The sequence below is a fragment of the Sceloporus occidentalis genome, unplaced genomic scaffold (assembly GCF_023333645.1).
Source record: "Sceloporus occidentalis isolate IW3139 unplaced genomic scaffold, rSceOcc1.0.p SCAF_5, whole genome shotgun sequence".
In the NCBI taxonomy this organism is placed as follows: Eukaryota; Metazoa; Chordata; class Lepidosauria; order Squamata; family Phrynosomatidae; genus Sceloporus; species Sceloporus occidentalis.
In genome coordinates this window covers 37,016,292-37,043,555 of record NW_028316985.1, presented here as the reverse complement: position 1 = coordinate 37,043,555, position 27,264 = coordinate 37,016,292, and the positions used below count along the sequence as shown (strand labels likewise).

Below are 27,264 nucleotides of genomic sequence, written 5' to 3'. Positions count from 1 at the left end.
ATATTATTATTATTATTATTATTATTATTATTATTATTATTATTATTATTATTATGCCTCGGTCCATTAGGTGTTTTTAATCCATGTGGACTTTGGGGGGTGAGGAAGAACGATAAACCACAATAAAGGTAACTGGAGACAGGCAACTTCTGGGGCGACTAAAACACGCAGTTTCTAGAACATTCTGGCCCCGCGCCTTGAATTGGGGGCCACAAGGGGGCGGGGCTGTGAGGAGAGAGGGGTCCTGAGTGACTCGGGAAGCGCCGTCATAGGGGGCGGGGCCTGAGAGGGGGCGGGGCGGAAGGGGCGGGGCTAGCGTGGAGCGCGCGCGGGGGGCCAAGGGAGGAGGGGCGCGTGACGAGGAGCGGGGCCTCGAGGCAGAGGAAGGAAGGCAGGCAGGCAGGCAGCGGGAAGTTCGTTACTCCGCGGCGGCGGCGTTTAGACCCTTGTGAGCCATGGACCCGCAGAAGCTGAAGGAGCTGCGGAGCTTTGTGAAGCTCTGCAAGCAGAACCCGGCCCTCCTCCACACCGAGGAGCTCCACTTCTTCCGGGAGTGGCTGGAAAGGTAAGGGTTAAGGGCCGAGAGGAGGCTGGTTGAGGCTCTGGGTTCGAATCCTGGCAGTGGGTGGGTGACCTTGGGCCAGGCACGCTCTCTCGGCCTCGCTGCAGAAACACAGCGGCCCCTCCGCCTTCTCTGTGGCTGGGGCACAGCTATCCCCCTGAAGGTGGGAAACCCGCAAATGACAGAAACACTTGTGCGCCTCTCTAGGAATCCCTAGGTCCTCCAGGGCAACTCTGTGGTCAACATCTGCCAGACACTGACCATAGAGTTGCGCCGGAGGAGCTGCAGATGCCCAGCGGAGTGGCCTCTCTAGGAATCCCTAGGTCCTCCAGGGCAACTCTGTGGTCAACATCTGCCAGACACTGACCATAGAGTTGCGCCGGAGGAGCTGCAGATGCCCAGCGGAGTGGCCTCTCTAGGAATCCCTAGGTCCTCCAGGGCAACTCTGTGGTCAACATCTGCCAGACACTGACCATAGAGTTGCGCTGGAGGAGCTGCAGATGCCCAGCGGAGTGGCCTCTCTAGGAATCCCTAGGTCCTCCAGGGCAACTCTGTGGTCAACATCTGCCAGACACTGACCATAGAGTTGCGCCGGAGGAGCTGCAGATGCCCAGCGGAGTGGCCTCTCTAGGAATCTCTAGGGCCTCCAGTGAGGCTTCAGGTTAAAGTTGACCATAGAGTTGTGCTGGAGGACCTAGGTATTCCTAGAGAGGACATACTAATACATTCCTCTCAAAGGCGCAAAAGTGGATGGCTGAGTGTGATTCGCTTCGACACCAGTTTTAAGTGCTGCGGCTCCAGTTCGTGGAATCTTGGGATTTGTAGCCTTATAAGGCCTTTGGACTTCTCTGCCAAAGCATTGAGCCACGGCAGTTAAAATGGTGTCAAACCGGATTGTTTCTATAGTGCGGGTGCAGCCCTAGTTAAGTGCTTCATTTGCATTTCTGGCAGGAGGCGAGCAGCGAGGGGCTGCTGTTAGGGTTGGGATTTTGAGCTGCTAGGAACATACGTCATTTATTTTGCACAGTGAAGGTTGACTAAGGTCCAAGACGCACTGCAGAAATAACCCAGTTTGAATCAGCTTTAACTGCCCTGGTTCAGTGCTTAGGAATCATAGTTTATTGTGTCTGCACAGCTCTCTGGCAGAGAAAGCTAAATGTCTCACAAAACTACAGCTCTCAGAGTTCCCTAGCACTGAGCCAGGGCAGCTAAAGCGGTCTCAACCTGGATTATTTCTGGGCCTTACTCTGTAAATGCTTCTTCGGTGTTTTCCTTTAGATTAGGTACTGATTGGAGGACGTGTTGCTGGGTTTCTGGACAAGAGAGGCCTAGTCACTGGTGTCATTGGAAGCCTACCTGGTTTTGATCCAGTTAAACCATGCTGCTTTCCCTCCCACTTATTTGCCAAGGAGGCATTTCAGGCTGCTGAGCTAAACAAGTGTTCCTTATTAATCTGCCTGTTTTTCGGAAAGCTTAGAGCACTAATGTCCAATGCACAGAGCACTTTTGTATGAGAAGGATTTTAAGTTCCATTTTAGACCCCTGTGTTCAGTGTTAAGTCATGTGTTTGTTCCACTTCCGTTACACTGGGCTGAAGACGCACGATGCTGGGATGCGGTGCCCAGTTCTGGCTCAGAAGCACATTTATATAGTGGGCCCTTGGTATCTGCTAGCATTTGGTTCCAGGATCCCCCTTGGATACCAAAATCTCTGGATGCTCAAGGCCCATTTAGTACAATGGGATAGTGAAATGGTGTCCTTTACATAAAATCGCAGAATAAAAGTTTGCTTTTTCAAAATTACATATACAGTGTGTGTGTGTGTTTATATATATATATATGGTATGAATGTTTTCAAACTATGGCTGGTTGTATCCGTGGAGAAATAATCCACGGATGACAAAGGCTAACTGTACTTTTCACCTGAATACATACACCGGGGTCTACTTTTAAAGTTTTTTGACATGCAAGGCTAGGGTACTACTACTGAGCTTTCATATTACCTTACCGTTTCTAGCGAGGGTAAGCTGTCACTCTCTCATCTGAATGAAGCATACATTAAGACCTCCTGCAGTTCATAAAGCAGGGATGGGCAGCTATGGTCCCTGAGATGTATTTCGACCAGAATTCCCAGTATCCCACATTATTTCCATTTCCAAAATGAAAAAAAAAAACAAAACAAACCCCCATAACCTTCGACTTGGAAATATTACTTTGGGGAAAATATGCTGTTGAAGCATCTATAAACGTCGAGCTACAGTACTTGGGTTTTTTCTCATTGTAAAAAATAATGTTTCATTAAACCATTTATTCCAAAGCCTGTAACACAAACTGCAGTAAAAACAGCTTGAGTGCAACGTTTTGGATTTGGAAGCCCATCTGTAATGCTTGGAAAGAGCTTCTTCCATGCCATTGTGTGTTTCCAGGCCTTGAAGCACTTAACTGGATTACCCCTCTCACTTTGCACAGCAGCGGAATTGCCTGTTACAATTTCCCCTTGAGGGCTTCAGGCCTAGCTTGTAAGCAATGTTATGTTGCTAGGAGTGCCATTTATGCAACCAACCATATATTATAGAAATAAATTCAAAACCATTGTGGAATCTTGTCTCATTCTCCAGAACAAAACCCCAAGTAACAATATTGATCTTGTGAATAACAGTGGGATAACTTTGACTTCAGGGGTCTTTAAATGAAAGTGTGATGCCATCATGGTGACATGCATATCAAAGTAGTGTGGAAGAGTGTAGAAAGATTTACAACTGAAGTTGTTTAAAGACTGTGCTTGCTGTAGCTGTGTCTGCTCAATGGCATTTCAGAGTAGTGAGTTAGATCGTTTATATTTTTCCTGTTGTTAATAATAATAATAATAATAATAATTTATTTATATTCCACTTGATGTCAAGGAATCCAAGCGGATTACAACAGTTGTTAGTTTTGCTTGTCTGTGATGTTTATTTTAAATCAACTGCCCTTTGCAGAGTTAGAAAGTCCTGCATTTGTTGAAAACAGTTATCTTAGATATGCTTAACTCAGTGTGGGATTGCCCCATAAGTGTTTCATTTTTGAATTTTAAGAATCTTAGTACCGATTGAATGCTGAAGTAACAGGCTAAATTAAGTTGCTAGTCACAACAAGAGTAGATCCACAGAATCAGTTTGTGAATAAATCCACGTTTGGTAAAATCCCATTAATTTAATTGGTGTATTCTAGTTGGGACTAGCAATTGGTTTAGTTCTCCAAATAAAAAAAGATTGAATGAATATAAAACATTAACAACTAATATGCTCTTTACTATCATTCAGTACCTTTGCTAGAGAAAATATATTGGAGTGGCTTTTTTTATTTATTTGTTTACACTTTGTTCTTAATGTTTCTGTCAGGGGAGTATATTACAGAAACCGCTGTCACCTTAGAAGCATTTACATACAACACAAGGAGACAGTTTCTTAAGAGAGAACATAGCACCATGAATTTATTGATGCAGCAGCTATGATTCTCTTCCCCCGCATTTTGCTCTTCATTTTGGGGCAGCTAAATATGATGTAAAGGTAGTGCTTTAGGCATGCATTGTAGGATGCAATTAAGCAAAGTAACTACATTCTTTGCTGTAGGGAGGGTGCTGTGGTTACTCTGCAGTCCACATCTCTTGAAAAAAAGAGTTGTTGTTCTGCTGTTAAAATAGCTTAAGCTAGCCTCTCTCTGCACTCCATAGTTTAAACCTGTAGAAATACAGGCATACCTCAGTTAAAACCTCTGATAAAGAACTACCTTTTAATGAAATCTCTCTATAGAAACCCACTCACCCCCTTTGTTTTCTGTCTAGCTAGAATTTTAATTTTTATTATTTTGTGCAGCAATAGGAGGATGGTGAGAGAGGGCTGGAGAAACATAGGCCCAAAACACACTGTAGAAATAATCCAGTTTTAGACTGCTTTAACTGCCCTGGCTCAATGCTAGGGAATTCTGAGAATTGTCGTTTTTTGAGACATTTAGCCTTCTCTGTCAGAGAGCTCTGGTGCCACAATAAACTACAGTTCCCAGGATCCCTAGCAGTGAGCCAAAGCAGTTAAAGGGGCCTCAAACTGGATTGTTTCTGCAATGTGTTTTGGATCATAGGCTTTCAGTGCTGAGTTACAACAGCATTTCTGCAGTAAACAAAGCAGTAAGGCTTGACCTGGAAACATATGACATTCTACTCTAGGTGATCCTAATGTAGCTATATATACTTATTTACAACAGACAAGGCAAACGGCTGTCTCGAGAATCACTTATTGAGCATGTGTGAAGAGCAAAATTGAAAGAAAATGGGAAAGGATTTTAGCTTGCCTTACTAGCTATCCCAGCATGTTGAAAAACCATATAGATCTATACGTTTTATTTATTTATTTACGGTATTTAAGCCCCACCCTACAGGCTCTCAGAACAGCTTACAATTATTTTTTTTTTTAATAAGACGGTTCCCTGCCCTCAAGCTTACAATCTAAAAAGACACGACACAAAAGGAGTAGTGGTGAAGGGGATCAGGTCCAGCAGTTCTTCTCTCTCTCTGAGGCCTGGACCAAGGCAGATGGACTGGAAAGAGGGCTCTTCTTCTTAGTCTAGGCCAGGCCTGATGGAGCTGGGCCTGCATCTCTCCCTCCATGGTGGAATGGCAGCAGATGGACTGGAGGGAGGGCTCTGCCTATTAGAAGGTACTTGGAAGGAAGAGGTCCAAGCAGCAGTAGAACTAGCAGCTTCATCCTGCCCCAGATAGTCACTGTGGTCCTCTCATTCTCTCTGCTGAGCTGTTTTGCAGCAGAGCCCTGTCAGGTCCTGGTTTTATAGCTCTAGCAGGCAAAGCAGCTGTGAGTGATGGCAAACACAGTGCCTACTGAGTCAGGGTCTCAATCCTGTAGAGAGAGGAATCCATTTGGAAGGCAGAGGTCCAAATACCAGTAGAACCAGCAGCTTCTTCCTTCCCCTGCATCCTACTTCTCTCTCTGTTGGGGTGTTTTACACTCTTCTCTCCCTCAGAGTCCACAGCAGTGGCAGTTGGAATGGAAGGAGGGGGCCTCACCAGTTGCTGGGACCGGCAACAATGGCTCTTCTCTCTTTCAGAGTCCACAGCAGTGGCAGTTTTGCCACCAGTATGTAAAAAATAAGAAAAGTAGAGGTTTTTGGAAGAAAAAAACAAGAATTCTGAGATGAATTTTTGAAGATATTTTCAAGCGATCTCTAAAAGTTTTGAAATGCAAGATTTACTTGACCTAGCTGTTTCATTAAACCTGATCTTAATGTTAGTTTTGAATAAAAAGGTTGCTGAAACAAGTTTAATTCTTTGTTTGTCTCTAGTCTTTCCATGTAATTTCTAACTCTGGTACCAAAGCTTCTGTATTCACTTTAATCCCCTGCACCCATTTTCTATTAGGGTAATGGGGTTTCATGCATGCCTCTACCCTATACTTGCTGTCTTTAAAACTTTCACTATATGCTCATTCACCCATTATAGGGATATATTTAATGCTAAGCAACCACACCATGTGACCAGAGAACCTTCCAAGTGTGTTTTGCAAGCAGTGAAATACTTCTCCCTCTCCTCCTTTCTCTTCTCTCTGCCCCCATCCTCTCTAGCAGCTCCTCTTGAAACTTTCTTGTAGTTAACTAGGGCTTAGGCACTGCATATATAATATTTTGAATGTACAGTACCTTTAAATGTACTGTAATTACTATTTTTTTTTAGCTATGAAACTTGCATACTGCCCATTTGCCTTACTATGCTAAACTAGTCTCAGGGAGGCCCAAGAGATTCAGTACTTTCTAAAGGAGGCTGATTCTTAATTGAACCAGTCTTCACCTTTCCTAGAAAAGGACTATCACTCAGGGAATCTAATGCAACAGTTTCTTTTAAGGAAGTTAAGCCCAGGAACACATCTATATCATTACCATGATAGGTATATGTCAGGGGTAGGCAATCTTTTTGAGCTGGGGGCCGGGTTGCTGTCCCTCAGACAACTGGGGGGCCGAAGCCAAAAAAATAAATAATTAAATATTTTTTTAAAACATTAAATATATAAATAAACCAGGACAAATGTAGGATAAAATTTTCAAATGGAAGACACTTTTTTTAAAAAAAATGGAGGACACATGAAAAAATTTGCTGATTATTAAAAAAATGTTAATATAAATACATGTTTCTGAGGCTTCAATAGACAATTGCCCCCCAAAGGCCCCGGTGGCAATCGGCGGCAGGACCGGGCTGGGGCCGGTCCCAAGGCCTCGCCGGGCCGCATCCAGCCCACGGGCCGCAGGTTGCCTACCCCTGGTATATGTTTCCTGGGTCAAGAGGCTGAAAAATGCCCCTGTAAGTTACAAGCTACCAGCAGTTCAAATGAAATTAATCAGTTTCAAGAGATTTTCTATTTGATTTGCTTTCAAATGCATAGGTGGACTGTTGCTATAAAGTGCTGTCAATGTAGCTCCTGATCATACTTTATTCCAAAGAACATCAAATCCTGACTAGTGCCTTTCTTTCTCTTATAAAGCATGGGAGGTACAATACCACCAGCTTCCTGTAACACTTCGACAGAAGGGTCTGATGAGGTAAGAGATGAGCTTTGTTTGAGTTTGTGGCTTTTAAATATGTATGTATGATTCTAGAACAGAGGAGCATTTGGAATTATATGAAATAATTTTATCTCACTTTTCAGGAGATAGTGCCCTTGTTGCTTTTCAACACAGTACATATGTGACTTTATGTAAATTAGTCTGTTACATTCTTCAAAGGGTGTATAACAGCCCATTATACATCTCTTAAGATACATAATTTTTGTTGCATCCTTGCTCGTTTCCTGACCATCCTATGTAAAGACATTTATTCACCTTCATGTTGATGTAAAGCTTTCCATGAGAATGTTGGTGTTACAAAACACCTGGCACAATATTCCTTTTAGAAATGTTTTTGTTTTTGTGTTAACTGTTTTTTGGAAGAAGGTTTAAGTGGACATACCAGTAATTGATACATTTTTCATTAGGCAAAAACAAAAGAAACAGAAGAAACAAAGTCACCAGAAGATCCACCAAAACCACCAGAGCCAGAGAGTGAAGAGAGTGATTTAGGTGATTTATTCATAGACTCTGGAGTTATGACACTGTTTTTAGGCATATTATGCGTAATAACTGCTCTTATTGTCAATTATCTCTTTGTCTACAGAGATTGATAATGAAGGGGTTATTGAACCAGACAAAGATGAACCTCAGGCAATGGGAGATGAAACTGTTGAGGTAATTGAGTTTCATTAAGTCTGAAAGTGTCTTCTTAAACCACTTATTGATTCTTAGATAAACTGGTTAGTATTTCTTGATGAAACAGCCTTACAGAATGTCAAACAGACAAAAAGCTAGCCCACAAAGATATAGGATTTAAAAAGTACAGCCAGGGTACACAACCCTTTTAGCCCCAAGTATGTGTCTCTTGCAGTCAGGGGGCTGGGCTGCACACACACACACAGAGGAACATGCACCTTAGTATGCCATACAACATGCATACTATCCATCCATTTCATGCTTTAGCAATCTGGACTGAGATTGTCATTTGACAGAGAACAATGATATTTTTTCCTGCAGGAAATCTAGGCTGCAGGGGAAAGTGGGTGGTATTCCACCAGCTTTGGGGTCCAGCACTTCAATGCAGAGAAAAATAACTCAGGTCTGTTTTTAGTTAAACATCCACTGAGACATCTTAGTCATAGTAATACTCTGGTATCTTAAAATTTTTAGAACTAAGAACACTTCCTCTGAGTTACGTTCCAGTCTCTTCGACTTTTTCCTTGTTTAGGTAACAGAAGAGATGATGGACCAAGCTAATGAAAAAAAGATGGAAGCTATAAATGCATTAGGTGAAGGTGAGTTCTTTAGCTTTTCTTTTTAGGAAAATTTAAAAACTTTTTAGTTATAAAGAAAATATAAAGTACTTTTCTTTTTAAAGATTGCATTGTGAACATAGCTGTCTGAAATAATGGCTCAAAGATGTAGCTATAATTCTTTGGGTCTAAAGACATGCTATTAAGGAGCAGTTCCATGATCCTCTTCTGCAGGGCTGCTAGGACCACGTTCTCTCTTCACTCCCTTCTTACCATAATTGTCCTAATTAAGACAAGTATATGTCATGGATTTCTTTTGCGGTATAATTGAAACTTTATTGATATTACAGGTGAATTTCAGAAAGCCATTGATCTGTTTACAGAAGCCATAAAGCTGAATCCTCAACTGGCTATACTGTATGCCAAAAGGGCCAGGTGAGAGTTTGAATTTGAAAACTTGTGCTTTAGTAGGTGCCAAACTGTATGTACCGTATTTTCCGGCGTATAAGGCAACGGGGGGTATAAGACAACCCCCCCCCAAGTCGCCCGCCGGCAGCATCCCTGGACGCCCCTGAGGGGGTCTTGCACCGGCTGGAGGGGGCTTCTCTAGAGGCCTGAGAGAGGATCCTTGGTGGCTCGGCTCTCGCCGCCATTTTTTTTCAAAAGGTGGCGGGGAAGCGGCTCCAGAGCCAGCCCCTTACTCCTCCGCGCCGCCGCCACCGGGGATCCTCTGATCCTCCAGCGGCGTCAGCAGTCCTCTGCGGAAGCTGCCGCCACCACCCGGGATCCTCCACTCCTCCAGCAGCTTCCGTGGCGGACTTCTGAAGCCGCTGGAGGATTGGAGGATCCCCGGCAGTGGTGGCAGTGCGGAGGAGTAAGGGGCCGGCTCTTTTCCTCGGCCCGGCTAGCTCTGGAGCCACTTCCCCGCCGCCTTTGGGGGGAAAAATGGCGGCAAGAGCCAAGCCACCAAGGATCCTCTCTCAGGCCTCTAAAGAGGCCCCCTCCAGCCGGTGCGAGTGCCGGCTGGCTGGGAGAGGACCCAGCAAGGACCTCAGAGACAGGGAGGTGGCTATGCCATTCGCCTGTCTCAGGGCTATAATTCCCGCGCATAAGGCAGACTTAAAAAGTAGCCTTATACGCTGGAAAATACAGTACACAAACACAGTGTAGTTACAAACATTAATACTAGATGTCTAAATCATAATAGATGTTGCCCATTCTGTTTTACATTAGTAAAATGTCAACTTTACTATGTGATTGTTTCTAAGTCTTTACATGATGCCAAAGCTGTTTAGCCTCTTACTTTTGTTAGGCCCACCTCCAAGCTAAAATATTTTTTCACCCTTTGGGGTTGCTATTAATCATATGAAGCTAAATGTCACATTTCTGAGTTTCTGGTGCAGCATATGAGTAACCTTTGCCTTAGATAAGTGGTTGAGTTTAATTCTCTTTCTGCTAATGCTGTTACAAATGCATCATCTGTTGATAAACACTGAAGAAAATTTTTTAAATCTATTGCTATGTACCAATATATGGTCTTGGAAAAAATGTAGAAGCCTTTACACCACTATAACGTTACTTTAATTAACTTTAAAGTGAGTGCTTGAATTTCATGTTATTTGTTAGTGTAGGATATACCCAAAGTACTGAAACAACTTGTAATTTTAGGAAAGCAGAGAGAAGTAATTATTAAAATGGATACTATAATTTTCAGTTAACTTGTATTTGCTGTTTACTTCCAGGTTGAACACTCAAACAGTATGATCTGGAAAACATATCCGGGCATAACTGTGTTGGCCATATAGCAAAGTCCAATGTCATCCAAAATGTTATTAATCCACCAAACAGTGATATCTTTATTGGGACAACCAAAATGCACAGTATACATGTTGCAAGCTTTCAAAGCTCCACTGGCTTCTTCAGGCAAGGTGTATCTGATTATTCATGGAACTCTCTCTCTCTCTCTCTGGATGTTGACAGTGTATTTGTGAAAATGCAGAAGCCAAATGCTGCCATAAGAGATTGTGACAGAGCCATTCAGATTAACCCTGATTCAGCACAGACCTACAAATGGCGAGGAAAAGCTCACAGGTAAGAAACTGCAACTTCTGCTTGCTTTTTAGCCCCTCAATAAGGAAATGGAAATGTTATGATCTAGTTTTCTATTATGACCTAAGTTGTATGATGTTCTTTTAAAGGGCAATCAATTCTGAGAATAACATTGCTGAACCAAAAATTGCCCAAGGTCACCCAGTAGGTTTACATGGCTGATCTGAGAATTGAATGCTGGATCTCTCTTAGGTCCAAGACACTGCAGATATAATCCAGTTTGAGACCACTGTAACGGCCCTGGCTCAGCGCTAGGGAATCCTGGAAATTGTAGTTTATTGTGGCACCAGTGCTCTCTGACAGAGAAGGCTAAATGTCTCACAAAACTATAGTTCCCAGAATTCCCAAGCATTGAGCCAGGGCATTTAAAGTGGTCTCAAATTGGATTATTTCTGCAGTGTGCTTTGGACCTCAGGAACAAATACTGACTCTAGAATCTTGTCGTTATCAGGCTCTTAGGTCACTGGGAAGAATCTGCACGTGATCTGGCTTTGGCTTGTAAACTGGATTATGATGAAGAAGCTAGTGCCATGCTGAAGGAAGTGCAGCCACGAGTGAGTAAGAAAAGGATGAAAGATAACAAAAGAATTCTTTCCTTACTGATAGTTCTAATTCTGCAGTGTTATGTAGAACATGCACCAGGAAGTAGTGTCTGTTGAAATTATATGATCTCATAGTTCCAAACAGTTACATAAGGGCATTTACGTTCTGTTCTCTCACAGACTGCTTAGGAGTGATTCCTAGTCTGCAAAATATAAAACTTTGCTACTCCACTGTATATCTTTTAGTAAACAGCTGTAATATGGGATGCAAGTGTGTGTGTGTGTGTGTACACATAAGAGCATCTCCTCACAATATAAACATATTCATTAGAAAAGGAGCAGATATTGACTGCTCTGTAAACTAAAATCAATGATTTGGTTATAATACAATGTTTCTGATTTGCTTTGCTAGTCTTCCACAAAGGTTTGCTGTCAGCTTTGGTAGTTCAGAAATTCTGTAGCCTCGTTTGTGAGGCTCCACTCTTGTTTACAAATATAACTGCATGCTCAAATCATAATTTTGAATTTTAACTTTATTGATGCCTATGGGTTGGCGTTCTGTGACAGAATATTATGAGAGAAAATAACTGTAAAACCATGGATCTGTTGTAATATCCTCTATATAGAAAAGTTGTCCAATAATCTTAGAGAAACCCCTGGAAGAGCATGACACTGTAAATGGTTTATCAGAAATCATTTGCTGTACCAAACATTTTTAATATACATTCTAATGCTATTTAATTAAAAACTAATCCCAATTTCAGGATGAATAACCTTTGGCCATAATGTATCTTAAATAGAAAACTTATCTTTAGATAGTTTTTTCCCCTCAAAAAGCATTTAATTTTAAAAATCCAATTTCAGTAAAAAAAAATTGATTTTTATCCAATCTGGTCTGGTGTAAACCTTCAAAACTGGTGCTAGGGTGGATGGGTTTCTTCATGAGTAAGGTGGAATTCTTATGCATGAGGACACTTCTCTCCACAGGCCCTCCAGTGTAGGTTGGCACTCCATCATGTATCTGAGTGGACAGAACTGGGACAGGTGCAATCCACTCATTCATCTAGGTCTCTGAAATTTAATCATCTTAGCCCCTTGATCCACAATCAAGTCATGAATGGCTTGTTTGGTTTTTTTTATTGTGGACTGATCTGACATTCAGCCCCAGCACCATTAAACTGGAGCATGGGGTAACAGAAAAACCTTAGATCGTAGGGGTTGGGAGCAGGACTGAAACACCCTTTTGTAATTCTTTTTTTGTAATTTTTTATGTCCCAAATCCCTCCCCTGAAAACAGGATTAAACAAGTTACAATTAAAACATCTATTAAAAACACATTAAAAAATACAGCGAGGACAGAGCGGTGGAGTGATACATGATGTGAGGGGCAGTCATTCTGTGGCCGGGCACTTTTATTCAGGAAAGGCCTGCTGGAAGAGATCCTTCTTGACAGCTTTTTTAAATTTATAATGTGTTCTGCTACTGCTGATTATTCTGGCTGACCCATTCTGCTGTGTGTCTCTTGTTCCTTGATTCGTGTTTGAACACTGCATTTGGTGGTCCCTATGTAGACGTGTCTGCAGCTGCATGGTATACAGTAAACTCCTGAGGCCATGAAAGGGTCTCTCCTGTCCTTCGCTGAACGCAGCGTTTGCTGGATTTTCTTGGTCAGTTTGTAGACCATCTGGGGGTTGTGTTTCCTCACCAGTTTCCCTATTCTGTCTGTGACTGCTTTGATGTATGGTAAAAATAGCTTCCCTTTGGGTGATTGTGTGTCTTCACTTCTATGAGTTTTTCTGGGTCTGTCAGCCCTTCTGATGTCTGAGCTGGACTAACCTTTAGCCTGTAGAGCCCAATCTAAGGCCTGTTACAGACTGCCAAAATCAAGCTGCTTCGGGTCTCTTTGGAGGTATGCTGTTTAAATGATGCATGCATCCTAAGAATCCGGAAGCTGCACCAAAGCTGCACTCCAGTGCTTAGGAATGGAGTGCGGCTTTGGCGCGACCTCCGGACTCTTAGGACCCATGCATCATTTAAATAGCATACCTCCAAAGAGACCCGAAGCAGCTTTATTTTGGCAGTCTGTAACAGGCCATAGTGCTTCAGTTCATCTTCCAAGAAGTGGGGTTCACAGATCCTTTTGGCCCAGTGTACCAATGTTTTTATGGTGCTCATCGGCCTTCACATAATCATTACTAAAAACTGGAAATATGGCCTGTTACAGACAGCCAAAATAAAGCTGCTTCGAGTCACAGTGGCGGTATGGTGTTTCAATGATGCATGCGTCCTAAGAGTTCAGAAGTCGCACCAAAGCCACGCTCCAGCCTGGAGCATGGCTTTGGTGTGACTTCTGGACTCTTAGGACGCATGCATCATTGAAACACCATACCTCCACTGTGACTCGAAGCAGCTTTATTTTGGCTGTCTGTAACAGGCCTATGTTAGTTGAAAAGAGTTTGAGCTATTGCTCTTAATAAGAAGCCCACTGAGAGTGGAATAACAGAGGAGAAAGTAACTTAGATGTGTTTATTTATTAATGGTGTCCTTCAACAGTGAAAGAGTGTAGGTTAGAGTTTCTTCTTTTCAGCAAAGAGTCTGGAACAATGTTGGTTCACAGACGTGGAATAGGAACATTGATAAATCCACGAGACTTAAGACTGTTTGCATCTTATAAAGCCAGACTTGTATTAATGGACTGGACTTTTTTTCTTTCTTTAGTTGCCTGTCCACATGTTTCAATGGTGAACTACTACTTTTTTACTGCTGCTTTTGCTCTTTTTGTTTGTAAGTTGCTGTATGAGGACTTTTAAAATATACCGTATATATGCGACTATACGTTGAGAAATTTTTGCCCCAAAATGGCCTCCAAAATCCTGGGTACACATGCACGTGGCAATACAGTACTTTGACCAAGCCCCTCCCCAGCAGCCTCTTTCCAGCAAAGCTGCCTCCACTGGGGAAAGCCCAGCTGAGGACAGGCTGGGAAGGGCGATCAGTTGCCCTGCAGCCTCTCCCCAGCTGGGCTCCTTCCACAGAGGCAAGCCCAGCTGCGGAGAGCCTGGGGAGGGTGATGGATCGCCCTGCAGCCTCTCCCCAGCTGGGCTGCCTCCATGGGAGAAGGCGCAGTTGGGGACAGGCTGGAAAGGGTGATCAATCGCCAGCAGCCTCTCCCCAGCTGGGCTGCCCCCTTAAGTCCGACCCTCAGCATATCCACGGGTCATATAAAAGTCTACATTTTTGGCCCCAAAAGTTGATCTCGACTTCTACATGAAGTCGACTTATAGTTGAGTATATACAGTAAAATAAAAGTTGCAGTGTATATCAGTTCTCTCTCAGATCATTGATGGAGTATGTATCAATTAAAAATAGCTATGGTGAGGAGAGTACAAAGCTGGTGTGTTTTCTTGGATGCATCTGATAAATACTCTTCTATGTGTTTCAGGCTCAGAAGATTGCAGAACACAGGAGAAAATATGAACGAAAGCGTGAAGAAAAAGAAATCAGGGAAAGGATGGAAAGAGTAAAGAAAGCCCGAGAAGAACATGAAAAAGCTCAAAGGGTAAGAACGTAACAGACCATGTATACTAAGAAGATAACATAACATTACAGTATATCCAAAATTTTTGTGCTCATGAATTCTGTAATGCAGTTTGTGGCAACTATGGGAGTTGTTTTTCCAGCTGCCGTAAAATCTGGTTCTTGCATATTAGTGTGTTCAAATTATCTTCTTTACGTTAGTGTCCTGTGTTTAACTGAATCTGTCTGTAGTCTAACAGAATTTTAAAATGGTATAAAAGAAATGCACTGTAGTTTGAAACCCACTGCTAGAATTGTGTGAGGGCATATCAGGCAACATAAGCATTAAATGACAAATTTCTTGAAAAATCCAATTTTTCTGTGTTAACATGGACTGAAGCAGTGTCACAGAATGCTGCAGTCCCTGGAGCATATAGACTTTAGATCAGGGGTAGGCAACCTTTTTGAGCCGGGGGCCGGGTTGGTGTCCCTCAGACAACCGGGGGGCCGAAGCCGGGGGGGTGGAGCTTCCACCCCGGGGGTGGGGCCGCATGCTGGGGGCGGAGCTTCCACCTCCAGGGGCGGAGCTTCCACCCCCAAGGGCCATGCCACCTCCTCTTTGCCAGCCCCTGACGGGGCCCCAGGCCCTGTCAGAGGCCAGGAAAGAGCCGGCGGGGACCGCCAGCGCTGGAGGCCTCCCTGTCTTTGCTGGCCCCTGATGCCAGGGCCCCGCTGCCGTCGCAGGAGCCCTCCTGGAGGGCCCCTGCGACGGCAACTGGCCTCCCAGAGGCCCGTTGCCTTTGCTGGGGTCCTCCAGGAGGGCCCAAGGGACAGCAACTGGCCTCCCAGGGGCCCGCTGCTGCCGCTGGAACCCTCCTGGAGGGACCCTGCGACGGCAACGGGCCTCCCAGGGGCCCGCTGCTGCCGTTGGAGCCCTCCTGGAGGACCCCGGTGAAGGCAACTGGCCTCCCAGGGGCCCGCTGCCGCCGCCGGAGCCCTCCTAAAGGGCCCCAGCGACGGCAACTGGCCTCCCAGGGGCCCGCTGCCGCCGTTGGAGCCCTCCTGCAGGGAACTTGTGACGGCAGTGGGCCTCCCAGGGGCCCGCTGCTGCCATTGGAGCCCTCCTGGAGGACCCCGGTGCAGGCAACGGGCCTCTGGGAGGCCCTCTGCCGTCGCAGGAGCCCTCCTGGAGGGCCCAAGGGATGGCAACTGGCCTCCCAGGGGCCCGCTGCCGTCGCAGGAGCCCTCCTGGAGGGCCCCAGCGGCGGCAACTGGCCTCCCAGGGGCCCGCTGCCGTCGCAGGAGCCCTCCTAGAGGGCCCCAGCAGCGGCAACGGGCCTCCCAGGGGCCCGTTGCGGCTGCTTGAGCCCCGTTTCGGGGCTCCGGAGGACGCAGCGGGCCTCCCAGGGGCCCGTTGCGGCTGCTGGAGCCCCGTTTCGGGGCTCCGGAGGACGCAGCGGGCCTCCCAGGGGCCCGTTGCGGCTGCTGGAGCCCCGTTTCGGGGCTCCGGAGGACGCAGCGGGCCTCCCAGAGGCCCGTTGCGGCTGCTGGAGCCCCGTTTCGAGGCTCCGGAGGACGCAGCGGGCCTCCCAGAGGCCCGTTGCGGCTGCTGGAGCCCCGTTTCGGGGCTCCGGAGGATGCAGCGGGCCTCCCAGAGGCCCTTTGCGGCTCCTGGAGCCCCGTTTTGAGGCTCCGGAGGCCGCAGCGGGCCTCGGAATGGGCGCTGCCATTTTGCCCTTCAAAATGGCGGCGAAATCTCGCGCGACCTTTTTGGTCGCGCGAGACTTCGCCGCCATTTTGAAGGGCAAAATGGCGGCTGAAGCCGCCGAAATCGGCGGCGATTTCGGCGGCGGGAGGGACCGGGGGCCAGCGGAAAGGCGCCCGCGGGCCGGATCCGGCCCGCGGGCCGGATCCAGCCCGCGGGCTGGAGGTTGCTGATCCCTGCTTTAGATCTACATCACCTCTCCTAATTTGCAGATATTAGATGCACTCCCTCGATTACTCATGGAGGGGCGACCTCCTCTGTTTTCGATGGCGTGCGCCCCATTCAAGCCTACGAGATTTGAATATGTGCGAGCCTCCATTTGCGAGGGGAGGTGGGTGTCTGGAACGGCTCCCCCACAAAAACAGAAGGCCAACTATACTTGTAACCATCTTGGACCATTTGTTCTATTTTTCTACAGAACAGTTTGTGAAGTTATAGAACAAGGGTGGACAAAGTGTAGCCTGCAGTCTACAAGCGGCTCTCCAAGACCTCTTCTACCCCCTGGCCATTTTCAGAGGGTGGGTGAAGCTATTTTAGACATGTGAAGGGCTATTTCAAAACTGGAAGGGACCACTCAAGAGCGGTGCCAAGGGATATTTGAAAATGACAGATGCTTCTCTTCAGGATCTGTGGGGCAAGTTTAGGAGTCCTCTGACTGATATAAATTGTCCACTCTGCCTGTGACCCATTCTCATGATACTTTGCAGGAAGAAGAAGCACGTCGACAGGCAGGAGGACCTCAATTTGGTGGTTTCCCAGGTGGCTTCCCAGGTATGAATTTGTTTTAGATCATTTGATTAGATGAAGCTCTTTTCTTATTTCTTCCTTTTAAGAGGTGAGGTAGGAGAAATCCTGAAGGAGATGGCCTGTTTGGCTGTAGCACTCCATCTGTGGAACTGGTTTTGGACTGTGAACTGCTGGTTGACTGATTCATGATCTCCCTCACTAATTTACTTGAGCAGAGGGAGCTATACAGAGCAACAATGCTTTCTTTACACATCAGGAAAAAAAGACCTTTTTAATATCTCCTCAGCCCCCCTTTAAATGTATTACAATCTCGCTAATAACTCTTTTCATGCTAGTTATATATATTGTTTGGTTGATTACTTCTTCACTGTTGTTAAGTGCCTTTTCAAGTTGTTTCCAACTTGTGGCAATCCTAAGCAGTACCTGTTATGGGGCATTCTTGCAAGATTTCTTCAGAGGTGGTTTAGCATTGCTTTTCTCTGAGAGAGTGTAACTTGTCCAAGGCCACCCAGTGGGTTTTCTTGGCTGAATGCTGATTTGAACCCTGGCCTCCCAGAATCTTAGTCTAGCACTCAGATCACTACACCATGCTGAGATTTTATGGCTGGATTGATGTTTTTCATCTGAAAAGCACTTTCATCTGAAAGAGACTTTTCTTTATACTGTGTAATTTTGTCCTAAAACCAGATTAGGTGAAGAGTAGTATATGTATCTTCTTTGCTTTAGTGTATCTGTACCTCTCATAGACCTACAGAAGGAAGAATAAGTCTGTAATTTCCACCCCTAGTCTTCCTTCGTGTATACCTTTACTGTTTCAACCTTATCTGCTAGGAAGTAGGGCACTTCATTATACTACGTTCCTCATGCTCTTATCCAGCATACGCAATAGTGAAGAATGCTGGGAGTTGTAATCCAACAATATCTGGAGGACTGCATGATTCCCACTCCTAAAGTAGACAAACCAGGCAGTTAGAGTCCAGAATCAGGAGACAAAATAGAGGTCCAACAGAGTCCTACCCATGGGTGAAGGACATTTGAGACCCAGAATCATGCAGTTGTCCAAGGTCCAAAACTGTTCGAATTCAAGCAGCATCCAGATAGGGGCAGCCCAATGGTGAAGTCAAACACAGTCCAAGATCAGGTACTGATGTATCATCTATAACTCAAGGCAAAGGGTCTCAGGCAGAGGACAGGTATTGCTCCCAGCAGCTTGTCCAGCTTGAAACTGAGGCTTTTGCAGCTGAGACCCCACTGTAGGCTGAGCTGGAGGCATCTCAGCAAAATGTATTACCAGAAGCAAGACCCTCCTCCCAAGGAGACTCCTTACACTGGAATAGCCATTACTCCCATGTAATACTTCTTTACAGATAGATACTTTGCTGAGTATCTACCTCTATCCTAGCTTGTACTTTTATTTTATGCTGCTCTCTGAAGTTGGGAGTAGACTTAGCCTTGCTCCCTGAGTCCGGCAGTAGGCATCCATCTCATGCATAAAGCAGCCTCTGCCTCAACTCCTGATGGTTCATGTTAAACAAAAGCAACTGATTTCAGTGGGTTTATGCTCATCATTAATGGAGGAATCCTACAGCAGGCACATGACATCCTTCAATCAGATGACGTAAGAGGGCATTGTGGTTCTTTGATGGGAGTCTATTGTCATGTGCCTCCACTTCAATTTAAAGAAACCCCTTTCTAGGGATTTCTTTGCAATATTTGTTCAGAGGAGGTTTGCCATTGACTTCCTCTTAAGTCTAGAGAGTAATTTGCCCAGGTGACCAGGTGAGTTTCATTGACTGATTGGGAATTCAAATATGGTATTGTGGAGTCACAGCCACCACTCTATGCTGAATCTTTTATGGTTAGACAAAGTTAAGAGGTGGCTTCCTTTACTAAATAGATTGTTATTTGACTTGGTGTAAATTGTGCCTTTGAGATAAACATTTAGGGTAAAGTTTTGACCTTCAGATCAAGGATGAACATGTTATTAGCTTGCTTTCCTAGATACACTAAGGTTCCTGAGAATGGGGAAATGTTAAGACATATATGGTCTAATGCAGTGTTTTCCTTCTTTTATTTGAAGGTGGTTTTCCTGGTGGCATGCCTGGTGGCATGCCTGGTGGAATGCCTGGGATGGGCGGCATGCCTGGACTTAATGAAATTCTTAGTGATCCTGAAGTTCTTGCAGCCATGCAGGTGAGAACAAAGCAAATAAAAATAACCATGCAAGCTGAGAGATGTTTGGACTCACGTACTTGCTTCTTTAACAACTTTCTCCCAGAATATTTGCTGCTTCCATTAATTATTTATTTCCAGCATCTTTATCCTGTCTTTCCAATTCAGAAATGCTCTGAGTATAGCACTCCTACTGCCTTGGTAACAAACAAAACTTTTTCTTAGGCAGAGCATGGGTGAGGGCCATTTCTACTTGTTTAGAGGTTCCCAAAGAGCTTGAGACAGCATACTCACAGGCATCATGGGAAGTAAGTTATGCTGAGAGATGTTGCCTGCCCCAAAGTCACTCATTGGGTTTCATGGCCAAATAAGGATTTGAACTCCAGTAATCTTCCTGCTGGTTGAACATGCTTGGGTCCAGTATTAGACCAGCTCTCTGTAACTAAAACAGTGGAAGAGTTGGATTTTATATTAACTAGTACACTCATACATCATATGGTGTCTGAATGTAATGTGATATGTGAGGATTTTGATTTTTTTGGAAACATGCCTGTGATTTGGGTTGCTATCAGAAACAAAAATACTAGTTTGAAAGGGTGGATGGAAAAACTGTTTTGTTTGGCATAGGTAGAGTGTTACCTTCATGTGAGCTGGAGGCCAGTTCTGCATCTCAAGGCTCCATACTCAATTTCCTGTAGAGTAGCCATTCTCAATTGGTATCAAATGAATAGTTTTTTGATACAACAAACACTGACTGTTAAATTCACCTTTTGGTGCTGGATTGCAGCAGGGTATCTGCAGTAAACAATGCAGACTTTCAGCTAAGAAAGAGCAGGATTCTACTCAGGCTGATCGTATTGTAGCTTTTGTGCCTGTTTACAACAGGCATGCTCACTCTTAACTGTTCATTCTCAAATTATTGTGTGTGTGTGTGTGTGACTTTGGGTCACTTGCCAACTTGAGGTGGCCCCCATGAATTTCATAGGGTTTTCTTAGGCAAGGAGAGCACAGAGGTGGTTTTTCATTGTCCTCCTCTGAAATATAGCCCACAACATGTGTTATTCCCTAGTGGTCCCCACTCCAAGTATTAAGGAGGCCTCACCTGCTTAGCTTTCAAGGATATTTACACTATTCAAAATTATCAGGGTACGAGTATGAGTTTGTTCACTGCTAAAAGAAATAAGCCATCACAATTCAATATAATTAAGGTAAAATGCAAACAAACTATAATGACAGTAATAAATTTAAAATGGAATATAGGTAACAAGCATCTGCCCTGTGTAATTCTTATAAATAATTTTGATGTCTAAACTTATTTGTGGCCAAGGCAAATTTTGTAACCATACCATTCATGTATGCATTATTGCTCGCCAGAAGGGTACAAATCTGTTCAAGGGGAGGTCGTTTGGAAAGAGAGTGGAGAATATGATTAAGAAACTTTTGTCTAGTGACCTATAGAGAAGGTATTTCAAAAGATAGTGGTGAATGTCCTTTATTTCCCCTGACTCACAAATGCAAAGTCATTTTATTTAATTGTATGTCAGATTGAAGTTTTAGCCTACTAAAGCATTAAATTAAAAAAAAAAACCTGCTTAATTTCATTCAGTATTACAGGGCCAACTCATTTTTCCCTTCTTGTTTTCCAGGATCCAGAGGTCATGGCAGCTTTCCAAGATGTTGCCCAGAACCCAGCAAACATGTCAAAGTACCAAAATAACCCCAAAGTCATGAATCTCATTGGCAAATTATCATCCAAATTTGGAAGTCAATCATAAAATCCTCTTTGATTGCAAGACATGGGGGAAGTATTAATTGTTTACTGTACGTTGCAATAACACAAACCATTGTACCTCTGATTCTCTAAAGAGAACTGGAGTGCTCTGGGAAGAATCCTCTCTCCTCCCTCCATGCATCCGAATTAAATGGCAGCCAGTTCATGATTGTATCCAAATTCTGTTTGAAAAACACTTTTCCCCCTTGTCACTATCTTTGCCCTGTCTTACTCAACAGTAGTGCAGTTCACTTTTGTATTTCATTAAATGTAAGCTTCCAGTAGATTGTACCAAAAAGTGTAGGAGGGGTGGTCTGGGTTTGTTTTTTTTTAAGTAGTGGAAGTGAGGGAAGATAATTGGGTGTGTTTTTTATAATGGTGTTGGGTTTCTGTTTCCCAGTAACTGGAATTCTTGTTCTGACATGAGCAAGTGCGGCTCACTGTTTCTATTTTCATGAGAAGTAATAGTACACAACTCATATTCACTATTTACATTCACAAGGGTGACTTAAAACAGTTAAAATCAAACTCTTATTAGATCAGATCCCTGCACACTTTAGCTCTAAATATTTTAGTACATATGCTATTTAAGCTGGACTGCTTACACTATCAAAGTTTAGCAGAGTAACAGGTTTGTCAAGGTATGTAGGGGGCAAATGTTTCTATCAGCATTAATAACCTAATTGACTTCAGTGTTTGGGAATCTTTTTGTTGAACTGAATTTACTTTTGGACATTATTGCCTGGCTTAACTTCTTAATATAATTGGAGGGAAAATAACTGAATCCTATCACCTTCTTGCATTAATTCTTTGAATAGTTCGTAATGCAGATATACAATATAGGTTTGTTAATGGCTGAAACTCTGGACTCTGAGATCATGAAGCTCCTAATGATCATACATATCTTGGCCAGATCCTTTAGATTTGATGATATTACTTCCATTCATTCAGTTGAATACTTTCATATAACCCCATCATCAATCTCTAATATTAGTAGTTATATTTTTGTTAATGTCATATTCTAATATTGATACTTGTGCAGGTTAAGAGGGAGAGGTAAAGTGCTGGAATAGCAGCTCTTAAGTGTAATTACAGCATGTGTATTCGCTTGAACACCTTGCTGAAATGTTCATCGATAATTAATGCAATTAAACTTTCTTTTTTGTCAATACTAATTTCTGCTCTTAATGTTGGAAAGCTTATAGTAATTAAGTCTTGGTCTCTTCTATAACTTTTCAGTGTTTCCTGTTCTGTGCTCTTGTAATTTTGTCTGAATCAATTATTAATGTGTTTTCTGTTTTTAATTAAACTTGGTCTGGTTTAGGAACTCAACAGAGTCCAAAAAAAAAAAAACTCCAGAAAGTTTTTTCCCTCATACATTAATTATCTTGTCAAATAAATCAAACGATGAATTCATTTTTGCTTAAGAAATAGTTCTAAAAATACTTCAAAAATAGTTGCCTTTAAAGATAATAAAGATTGGTTTTGAAGAAAGTTGTGGTTTATCTTTGCATAAGCAGTGTTTAAGATACTTAGAACAAATCATTGGAAAGGTATTCAAGAGTATATACCTGCAGTACTGATCCTCTCCTATAGAACAGGGTGCGGTCTTCCTTTTGATTTGGAGAAAGGCAAAGCAAAAATGTCAAGTGAACGTATGGGAGGTAAAATGTGAAAATAGACAACGATCCTTTCTGTAGAGCAGGCCAGTATTCCTCTTATTACTATCCTGGCATTAGTCTTGATCCCTCTTTAACCAATATTTTTTTAAAAAAAACTGCTGAGGCATCACTCTGTGCAAAAACGGATAGCCTCACTATATGAATGTCACAGCATTTTTGTGAATTGGCATTCAGAAATGCAGTTGGCCTTCTGTATCCATGGATTCTGCATCCACAGATTCAACCATTGACAGCTTGAAATTGTTTAACTCCAAAAAGCAAACTTTGATTTTGCCATTTTATATAAAGGACACTATTTTACTGTGCCACTAAATATGATAGCACTTGAGCATTCATGTTTTTGGTATCCACAAGATGTCCTGGAACCAAACCCTAGCAGATACCAAGGGCCTACTGTACAGCATATATGCTGTAATCAACAGATGGTGTAAGAAACTTCAGTTGGGGGAGGGATGTGTTGTTGCCAGGGATACCAGATGGACAGATGCAAACTTTATGGTATGTAACTATAGGCTTTTATAATATACAAAATGTAACATTAAAAATTAGGCATACATTTTAAAACCACATTTTTACAGATCTGGATAAAACAATTTTATAAAACCATTGAACAAGAAAGTGTTAAATCAATAATTAAACTACAATATGTTCCTTTATTAACCAAGCACACAGTTTCTTAGCTGCCAGTGCAAATTGGATTACTGGATATGTGAAAAATAGCTGATTGCTAGCTAACAATTCTGCTACTTTCTGGAGTGTGAAATCCGTATATAGCTGAATAATGGGTGACAAAAATCTTTGGCAATGGTGTGAATAAATTGAGTAGAACAATTAATGAATTATACTGTATTAGCAATCTTGTTACAAGCAAATACACATTTCCTTTCAATAACTGGAATACCTAGAAATCTCTCTTCAAGATACGCTGAAGGCATCTGCTAGAACTTGGATTCTGGAAAAGCTTTTAGAAACTCAGAAAAGACCAAGGCTTAAAAAAACTGGCCTTGTTTGGCTGACCTGGATCTGTGGGTACCAAGTGGTAAATTGTGCCCCAACTATGGCTGCTTTGTCTTGGCTAGCATCATGATAAAAAAAAAAAAACACCATCCAGTTTTTAAGGCTGTAAGGACTTGGATCATTCTCTGTTAAGGTTGAAGTCCTTACCTAAGAAAATCTTATGAAATTAATGGGATCACACACAAGATTGCAGACCTTTCTCTTGGCGCCATTGTGCCCATCTGCCAAACCAGAGTTGTTCTAGTCAGCAAAGTTTGCTAAGGGGTTGTTTTTGTTGTTTTCCCTTCCTTCGCTGCCTCAGAGGGAAGAAGAGCTCTGCAAAACAAAAAACAAAAAAAAGTTTGCTAAGGGAATGGTCCTCAAGTCCATTTAATACATGGCATAAACTAAAGAAAACCAGGTGAATTATAGCTGTAATTGAGGGAAGACCCAACTCGGCTCTAAGATGAGCAGTGGAAACCTTGGGGGAAAGCCAAAAATCTGTTGCATGAATTTCACCTGCAAAATTTCCAAAGCAGACTTGCATCATCTCTCCAGGTTTCTGCTCCATATAGCGTTTAGGGTTAATTTTAACAGTAAAAACCTTTAGGACATGATTTATTCCCTCTAGTGTAGAAATATTTTTTAAGTTGCCTAATGATCTGCCACTTACGTAAGATTCTAGTGACTCTTAAATGTTGCTTCCAAGAAAGTTAATCACCAAAATGCAGCCCCAAGTATTTAAATGAGAGAGTGCCCCTGTTCTAAGAGATGCCCATCAAGACCACTTACAATTAGGGGTTCTCTTCCTGAAAACCACGATCTTAGTTGTAGAATAGTTGCCAAACACCGATAGTAAGTTTGTTGTGAGCCTTGCCATCATATACTGCAGCAGATAAAGCTATAGTAGGAGTGCTTGGTTCTACAGGTTCTACATGAAGCATTGTTTACCTGCAAAACTAGTTTTAAGAACAAAGTAAGACAAAAATAAGTGCCATGGGAAAAGCTGGTTCTACAATATCTACTCAGAATGCTTAATTACTATTTGTACATAGTTTAGAAATATGCAATCACTACATCCAGTTTGCAAATTCTTGACTGCTCATTCTTTGTATTCCTGCAGTGAACCCTGCACTGCAAAAAACATATCCTCCAACTGTACTAATTTGTCAGGGGTGGTCCCAGTTAATCTATTGTCCCACTTTTTCATCTTTTTAAATGTCCCAGTTTCTCTTTCCACTTTACCTCTTTGTCCTGGCTTACTTCAATTGCTACAAACTGAATTCAAAGTGAAAAATTAGTTTGCACTAAATATAGGGGTGGAGGCAGGAAAGGAATAGGATCTTGCTCTCAGCCTCTGCCACTTTGTGTGTTCATCCTCATTAATAATTTATTGTCTTGACCACACTCTGATGTTGCTTGGCCACGTTTATGTCTTTGCCCGTGAAATATTGGTAGGTATAAAATAGGAGAACCAGCTTGTTGGTCATGCATACATGCAAACCACCTAAACTATTTGTTGTGTCAATTCAAAACAAGGCAGGAAAATATATTAGTGGTATCCGTCACAATTCCAGTAAAATGCTTGGCTGCCTAAAAAGGGCCTCTGTAAACAGTCATGTTCAAAATGAAGGACAATTTGGAATTCCTCCTGGACAGAAGGTTGAAATGGAGGACATATCTTGGGAAAGGTGTGAAATAATTTATGTACAGTTCAAAGATATAGCCGTGTCAGTCTGTAAAATCAGTATGCAGAGAGATCTTGTAGCACTTTGAGACTGAAAGAAAGAAAGAAGTTGGCAGCATGAGCTTTTGTAGACTTCAGTCTATTTCCTCACTAAATAAATCTGAGGAAGTAGACTGAAATCTATGGAGTTTATCACACGGGGGTTTATCCTGTGAATATCCTGGGAAAATCGAGTAATTACGCAAAACGATTTCACATGATGTTGAAGGCTTTCATGGCCAGCATCCATATTTTTTTGTGGGTTTCTTGGGCTATATGGCCATGTTTTAGAAGAGTCAAGGTGAAATGTCAGGAAGAAACTCTTCTAGAACATGGCCATATAGCCTGATTTCACATGACATGGCACAAAACCTACTATGAAAGTGGTCTCAAATAAGCATTATCGCACATCTTTTTACTTTCGGGATTTCAGCAACAATGCATTTCCTATCACTTTATTTGTGCAGTTATGTGTGATAACCATTCACGCAATTACTCGACATTTTCACTTTATTTGCGGGATGCTTTAAATGCGCTTTAATCTCTTTAATGCCGAAATTAGCCCCAGTGTGATAAACTCCTATGAAAGCTCATGCTGCCAATGTCTTTCTTTCAGTTATTCTCAAAGGTGCTACAAGATCTCTCTACAAACGTTTGCATGAGTCTCAAAGGCCTGAAACACATGGGCAAAAAGTGCTGGATTTGGGCTGCGTTGGGAGCCTGGCGTTTAGATGACACATGCCCTGAATGTGGCCAGAAGCCGTGCTGATGCCACGGCAAGCATGATGAACTAGGCCAAAAAGGAGCAGATATAATCCACTTCTTCTGGTGGCATGGTTCAGGACCACAGCAGTGGCCCAAATTGGGACCAGGACTGTTGCAGTTGCCACAGTCTTGGAGCAATCAGGGCTGGAGAGGTCCTTTTGGCCCAACTGCTTTTTAAATTGGCCTCATTCCCACTACCTTTTAAATTGGATCGTGAATTGGTTTGAACCGGTTCAAACGACCCTGGTTCCCACTTAATCTGAATCGCTGAAGTGATTCTGAGAGGGGGGCCATGCCCTAGACCCATTTAACCAGCATTTTTTCGATAGATTGGAATTGATTCAAATTTCCCCTTTGGCTGATTGGAACTGATTCATTTTGAATTGATTCATTTGTGAATGGGAACCACAAGTCAATTATTTTGGAGGGAAAAAATGCGACCGGGGCAAATGTAGTTTGAACCACGCTCCACTGTTGAATCGAGCCATCAAATCGCACACTGATTTATCTGTAAGTGGGAATGGAAGCCAAGAATCCCAAATCTTAATTTGTTTTAAAATGAATGGTCTGTGTTTAGATGGTGGCCTCTTCCATTTGGCCTTCCAGGTCTTCAACTTTGTGCGCATCTTGCCTGGGAGCAATGCCTTGTCCATTTTACTAGGCTGACTTAAGAAGCAAAGATTGGCCTTATTATGAGTGTTTCTTTACTTTTATTTGGTCATGTCCCACATTATTCTTGAATGCCCTCCGTTTTAGTGCCTTGTCCTCCTTTGCAATGAAGACACCTGGCCACCCTGTGAGAGAGCTGACTTGCCCAAGGCACCCAATAGGTTTTTATGCTTGAGCGGGGATTCAAACCTTAGGTCCCAAACACACTGCAGAAATAATCCAGTTTGGGACTGCTTTAACTGCCCCTGGCTCAATGTTAGGGAGTTCTGGGAACTGTAGTTTTGAGACATTTCATAGAATAATAGAGTTGGAAGAGACCGCAAGGGCCATCCAGTCCAACCCCCTGCCATGCCATTTGGCCTTCTCTGGTGCCACAACAAAGTTAAGAGGTGATACCATAGCCCT

General features: G+C 43.1%; 1 protein-coding gene across 1 annotated transcript; it reads left to right on the top strand.

Annotated features, from left to right (window-relative positions):
* Positions 1-352: 352 nt before the first annotated feature.
* ST13 (ST13 Hsp70 interacting protein) lies at positions 353-22,515 on the top strand. Its single transcript, XM_089523688.1, has 12 exons — positions 353-565; positions 7,083-7,140; positions 7,572-7,656; positions 7,751-7,821; positions 8,375-8,441; positions 8,750-8,834; positions 10,380-10,490; positions 10,960-11,062; positions 14,493-14,609; positions 17,039-17,102; positions 19,159-19,271; positions 20,897-22,515. Exons 1-12 carry the CDS (start codon positions 456-458, stop codon positions 21,023-21,025), a joined length of 1,113 nt encoding a protein of 370 aa, XP_089379814.1. The 5' UTR covers positions 353-455; the 3' UTR covers positions 21,026-22,515.
* The last annotated feature ends 4,749 nt before the right edge of the window (positions 22,516-27,264 follow it).